Source organism: Cervus canadensis, chromosome 30 (assembly GCF_019320065.1).
Source record: "Cervus canadensis isolate Bull #8, Minnesota chromosome 30, ASM1932006v1, whole genome shotgun sequence".
In the NCBI taxonomy this organism is placed as follows: Eukaryota; Metazoa; Chordata; class Mammalia; order Artiodactyla; family Cervidae; genus Cervus; species Cervus canadensis.
The window spans coordinates 26907895-26914892 of NC_057415.1; the positions used below are offsets into that span (position 1 = coordinate 26907895).

The window sequence follows — 6998 nt, forward strand, 5'->3', positions numbered from 1 at the left end:
TGCAGGCAGATGCTTTACCATCTGAGCCACCAGGGAAGCTCATCTATCCTGCCTGTGTCCTGTGAATGGAACAACAAAGCCTGGATGATAGCATATCTGTGTACAATATGTTTATGAATATCTAAGACCACTGTTGAGACCTACTGTTCAGAAAAAGAGGTTTGCTTTCAAAATATTAAAGATATACAATGAATTTAATGCTGTTTTCATGCCTGCTAACACAACATCCTGGAGAAGGAACTGGCAACCCACTCCAGTATTCTTGCCTAGAGAATCCCGTGGACAGAGGAGCCTGGTGGGCTGCTGTCCATAGGGTTGCCCAGAGTCGGACACAACTGAAGCAACTTAGCATGCATGCATGCACTGGGAAAGGAAATGGCAACCCACTCCAGTATTCTTGCCTGAAGAATCCCAGGGACAGAGGAGCCTGGTGGGCTGCCATCTATGGGGTCGCACAGAGTCAGACATGACTGAAGCAACTTAGCAACACAACATCCAGTCTGCAGTCCATGGAATCATTTTAATCTTCGAGTTGTATTATTTAAGAAACACATTTCATAAGGCTATATCTGCTATGGATAGTGATTCCTCTGGTGTATCTGGGCAAAGTCAACTGAAAATCTTCTGGAACTGATTCACTATTCTGGATGCCATTAAGAATATTCCTGATTCATGGGAAGAGTTCAAAATCTAAAAATTAACAGGAGTTTGGAAGAAGCTGATTCCAACCTTCATGGATGACTTTGAGGGGTTCAAGAATTCAGAAGAATAAGTAACTGCAGATGTGGTAGAAACAGCAAGAGGACTAGAATTAGACGTGAGCTTGAAGATGTGACTGAATTGCTGAATTTTCATGATAAAACTCTAAAGGATAAGGAGTTGCTTTTCAAGCATTAACAAAAAAAGTAGTTTCTTGATATGGAATCTACTTCTGGTGAAGATCTACTCCTATGAAAACTGTTAAAATGACAACAAAGGGTTTAAAATATTACATAAACTTAGTTGATAAAGTAAGGGCAGGGTTGAGAGATTGACTCCAATTTTGAAAGAAGTTCTACTTCGGGTAAAATAGTATCAAACAGTATTACATGCTACAGAGAAATCATTCATGAAAGGAAGAGTCCATCAATTTGGCAAGCTTCATTGTTGTCTTATTTGAAGAAACTGCCGCACTCACCCCAAACTTCAGCAACACCATGATGATGTGTCATCAGTCAACAACATCAAGGCAAGACTCTCAACCAGCAAAATGATTATGAGTCACTGAAGGCTCAGTTGATGGCAAGCATTTTTCAGTAACAAAAATATTTTTAATTAAGTTATATATGTCATCAAAGGTAGGGAATTTGAAAAGCTATGTTGAGTACAATGATGAAATCATAACAAATTCTAACGGGCTTCCCTCATAGCTCAGTTGGTGAAGAATCCGCCTGCAATGAAAGAGACCCAAGTTCCAATCCTGAGTCCAGAAGATCCCCTAGAGAAGGAAATGGCAACCCACTTCAGAATTCTTGCCTGGAAAATCCCACAAACAGAGGAGCCTGTCGGGCTACAGTCCATGGGGTTGCAAGAGTTGTACATGACTTAGCAACTAAACCACCCACCACAACATAATGATGTAACAGTAGAATGTGTGCAAAATTAACATTATCTCTCAATAAGAATAATATGAATATAACCTGTCAGTATTTTCCCTTGACAGTATTTTCCTCAGTTTTAAAAACAAAACACAGAATTTTTTTTGACTTGCCTTTTACAAGATAGAGAGGAAAGTAACAAATCCTAGACTATGTTCTATATAGTTGCTAAAAAGATGTCTTTCTGCATTTTCTTTTGTGTACATCATACAGTCAACACTTTATGGTTTGGCAGGAACACTTACATTTCACATTTTAAAACATATATAAGAGTTTTTGTGCATGTGCTCAGTCATGTCCACTCTTTGTGGGATTCTTCGCAGGACTGTTTGCAACCCCAAGGACTGTAGGCAAGGTTCCTCTGCACACGGAATTTTCGAAGTGAAACCTATCCAACCCAGGATCGAATCAGTCTCTTTTCCTGCATTGGCAGGTGGATTCTTTACCACTAGTGCCACCTGGGAAGCCCCATAAAAGATTTTGTGTCTGCATGCTAAGTTGCTTCAGTCATGTCCTACTCTTTGCGACCTTATGGACAATAGCCTGCGAGGCTCCTCTTGATGAGATTCTCTAGGCAAGAATACTGGTGTGGGTTGCCTTTTCCTTCTCAAGGGTATCTTCCCAACCCAGAAATCAACTGATACTAAATAAATGAGTGCTAATATTTATAATAATAATGCAAAATATGTTAGCAGAGCTAGTGCAATAATAAACATGGAAGTTGGTCTAGAAAGAAGTCATAATGTTTTCTACACAGCATTTATTTAGATTTTTTAAAAGGAAGCACAACCTGTTTTTAATAACAAATAATTCTATTTTATGAGTACTTATTATATGCATAAAGAATAAAATATAAACGTCATCAGCAAAATAGAATTCAAATGATAATGGAATCAAATTTTCAAATTACTGGAGCAAACTAACTGTAAACTGAAGTAACTAAATTATCTTTCAAGACTGAACATAAATTACTTTTTAGACAAAAAATGAGAGCTGTTTATCATTCAAGGAACATACTGAATGAACTATTAAACAATGTACCTAAGGAGAAAGTAAATTTAACCTAATGAGTAGAATGAAAAAGAAAGATAGCAAATAATAAACATTAACAAAAAATAAATAAATATATGAAGAAATATATAAAATTGCCTTTACAGAAAAAGAAAACAAAAATCTTCTGAATTATAAAAAGACGCAAACTTTGTGAAGACACTAAATAAAAATAGGTTATTTTAATGCACACCTCTCTCAAACTAATCAGTATAGAAATGTGAAAATAGAAGATATGATTTCTACAGTAAATAAGATTAATTAAAATATAAAAAATATAATGATATAGACAATAATACATGAAATACATAGTATGTAAGGTCTATAAAATTTTATATTCAAACACTAAAGAATACATGCTTAAAATACAAGGAAAGTCTCAATAAATATTGAACAATTAAAATTACTTAAGCATAATTTCTAACTAAAACAACAGAGTTCCAATAAAATCAGTTGATACAGGTTAACTCTAAAAGGAAATTTATAAGTATAAATAAATAGATATTTCAATCTTTATTTACAACATCTATACCTGTCATGGGGTTCCCTGGTGGCTTAGATGTTAAGAATCAGCCTGCAGTGTGGAGGACCTGGGTTCAGTCCCTGGGTAGGGAAGATTCCCTAGAGGCGGGCATGACAACCCACTCCAATATTCTTGCCTGGAGAATCCCCATGGACAGAGGAGCCTGGCGGGCTACAGTCCATGGGGTCGCAAAGAGTCAGACACGACTGAGCAACTAAGCACAGCACACACATGTCACACATACACATGATATGAAAGTAAGAAAATTGAAACTTGATACTCTAAGCATTCAATTCAAACACAAGAAAAAACAAAGACAAGGAATCATTGAATAAATTGCTTGAAAAACTGCCAAGCCAAAACAATTCCCCTTTAAAAGTCTAATAAAATTTAAAGAATAGAAAAACTCTATTATATGCATTTATTTCAGAAAATATAAAAATTGGAAGAGCATTTCAAACTAATATTTGAGCCTAGTATAAAGTGAAACAAAAACTGCATAAGAATAATAAAAAGAAAAATATGTCACTCTACTATAAACATAAATATAAAAATACTAAATATTATCAAACATAATCCTGCAATATACTGAGTAATAATACCCAGTGTCTAAGTAGGAGTTATTCCAAGGGATCAAGAAAGTTTTAACATTAGAAAATGTGTTCATTAGGTAGATATACTCCTACGTATTTTATTCTTTTTGTTGCAATGGTGAATGGTATTGTTTCTTTAATTTCTCTTTCTGTTTTCTCATTGTTAATGTATAGGAATGCAAGGGATTTCTGTGCATTTACTTTATATCCTGCAACTTTACCATATTTGTTGATTAGCTCTAGTAATTTTCTGGTAGAGTCTTTAGGGTTTTCTATGTAGAGGATCATGTCATCTGCAAACAGCGAGAGTTTCACTTCTTCTTTTCCTATCTGGATTCCTTTTACTTCTTTTTCTGCTCTGATTGCTGTGGCCAAAACTTCCAACACTATGTTGAATAGTAGTGGTGAGAGTGGGCACCCTTGTCTTGTACCTGATTTCAGGGGAAATGCTTTCAATTTTTCACCATTGAGGGTAATGCTTGCTGTGGGTTTGTCATATATAGCTTTTATTATGTTGAGGTATGTTCCTTCTATTCCTGCTTTCTGGAGAGTTTTAATCATAAATGAGTGTTGAATTTTGTCAAAGGCTTTCTCTGCATCTATTGAGATAATCATATGGTTTTTATCTTTCAATTTGTTAATGTGGTGTATTACATTGATTGATTTGCAGATATTAAAGAATCCTTGCATTCCTGGGGAGAAAATAATAGCAAATGAAGCAACAGACAAAGGATTAATCTCAAAAATATACAAGCAACTCCTGCAGCTCAATTCCAGAAAAATAAATGACCCAATCAAAAAATGGGCCAAAGAACTAAACAGACATTTCTCCAAAGAAGACATACAGATGGCTAACAAACACATGAAAAGATGCTCAACATCACTCATTATCAGAGAAATGCAAATCAAAACCACAATGAGGTACCATTACACGCCAGTCAGGATGGCTGCTATCCAAAAGTCTACAAGCAATAAATGCTGGAGAGGGTGTGGAGAAAAGGGAACCCTCTCACACTGTTGGTGGGAATGCAAACTAGTACAGCCGCTATGGGGAATAGTGTGGAGATTTCTTAAAAAACTGGAAATAGAACTGCCATATGACCCAGCAATACCACTCTGGGCAATACACCGAGGAACCAGATCTGAAAGAGAACATGCACCCCAATGTTCATCGGCAGACTGTTTATAATAGCCACGACATGGAAGCAACCTAGATGCCCATCAGCAGACGAATGGATAAGGAAGCTGTGGTACATATACACCATGGAATATTACTCAGCCATTAAAAAGAATTCATTTGAATCAGTTCTAATGAGATGGATGAAACTGGAGCCCATTATACAGAGTAAAGTAAGCCAGAAAGATAAAGACCATTACAGGATACTAACACATATATATGGAATTTAGAAAGATGGTAATAATAACCCTATATGCAAAACAGAAAAATAGACACAGATGTACAGAACAGACTTTTGGACTCTGTGGGAGAAGGCGAGGGTGGGATGTTTTGAGAGAACAGCATCGAAACATGTATATTATCTATAGTGAAACAGATCAGCAGTCCAGGTTGGATGCATGAGACAAGTGCTCCGGCCTGGTGCATTGGGAAGACCCAGAGGGATTGGGTAGAGAGGGAGGTGGAAGGGGGGATCGGGATGGGGAACACATGTAACTCCATGGCTGATTCATGTCAATGTATGACAAAACCCACTACAATATTGTAAAGTAATTAGCCTCCAACTAATAAAAATAAATGAAAAAAAAATTTTTTTTAATAAAATAAACTAGAAAAAAAAAGAAAATGTGTTCATTTTCACACAATATCAATAATTCACAGTATCAATTTAAGAAGAAAAAAAATAACCATTTTAATAAATGCAGGAAAAAAATAACCATTTTAATAAATGCAGGACAAATTCAACATGCAATTATAATTTTTTTAATCTTGTCAAATTAGAACAGAAACAATCTTTTTAAACCTGATAAGATACCCAGTCAAGGCGGCAGCAGCAGCGGGGGCTGCGGGTGGCCGGGGCGGCGGCGCCACCTTGTGCCCGGGGCCAGTGGGGAGGCCGGGGAGGGGGCCCCCGGGGGGCGCAGGGGACTACGGGAAAGGCTTGGAGTCTGAGGAACTGGAGCCTGAGGAGCTGCTGCTGGAGCCCAAGCCGGAGCCCGAGCCCGAAGAGGAGCCGCTCTGGCCCCGCGCCCCCCCGCCCCGGGAGCTCCGGGCCCTGGGCCTGGCTCGGGAGCCCCCGGCAACCAGGAGGAGGAGCAGGAGCCGGGACTGGTCGAGGGTAACCCGGGGGACGGCGCCATTAAGGACCCGGAGCTGGAAGCGATCAAAGCTCGAGTTAGGGAGATGGAGGAAGAAGCTGAGAAGCTAAAGGAGCTACAGAACGAGGTAGAGAAGCAGATGAATATGAGTCCACCTCCGGGCAATGCTGGCCCAGTGATCATGTCCATTGAGGAGAAGATGGAGGCTGATGCCCGTTCCATCTATGTTGGCAATGTGGACTATGGTGCAACAGCAGAAGAGCTGGAAGCACACTTTCATGGCTGTGGTTCAGTCAACCGCGTTACTATACTCTGTGACAAATTTAGTGGCCATCCCAAAGGGTTTGTGTATATAGAGTTCTCAGACAAAGAGTCAGTAAGGACTTCCCTGGCCTTAGATGAATCCTTATTTAGAGGAAGACAGATCAAGGTGATCCCTAAACGAACCAACAGACCAGGCATCAGCACAACAGACCGAGGTTTCCCACGAGCCCGATACCGTGCCCGAACCACCAACTACAACAGTTCCCGCTCTCGATTCTACAGTGGTTTTAACAGCAGGCCCCGGGGTCGCGTCTACAGGGGCCGGGCTAGAGCGACATCATGGTATTCCCCTTACTAAAAAAAAGTGTGTATTAGGAGGAGAGAGAGGAAAAAAAGAGGAAAGAAGGGGGGAAAAAAAGAACTTAAAAAAAAAAAAAAAAAGATACCCAGTCAAAATCCACAGCAAACATCATAGCTAATGATGAAATATTAAATATATTCATTTTCATGTTCAACAAGAGATTTTAAATGCCTGGGCTTGCTTCTTCTATAACACTGGACTAGAATCAAATTTTAAAAAGAAAAAGAAATAAGATTAAGTATTACAAAGGCAGAAATGAAATTATCATTATCCCAGACAATACAATTATATACATA

The 6998-nt window shown here is 38.5% G+C and overlaps 1 protein-coding gene across 1 annotated transcript; it reads left to right on the forward strand.

Moving 5' to 3' along the window:
• The first annotated feature begins 5916 nt into the window (after positions 1 to 5916).
• On the forward strand, positions 5917 to 6748 carry LOC122431819 (polyadenylate-binding protein 2-like). The gene has a single exon (XM_043453318.1). It carries the CDS (start codon positions 6163 to 6165, stop codon positions 6697 to 6699), a length of 537 nt encoding a protein of 178 aa, XP_043309253.1. The 5' UTR covers positions 5917 to 6162; the 3' UTR covers positions 6700 to 6748.
• Positions 6749 to 6998: the final 250 nt, after the last annotated feature.

Bases quoted from the DNA above. Each gene is read 5' to 3' on its own strand.
- LOC122431819 (XM_043453318.1), top strand. From the start codon at position 6,163: ATGGAGGAAGAAGCTGAGAAGCTAAAGGAGCTACAGAACGAGGTAGAG.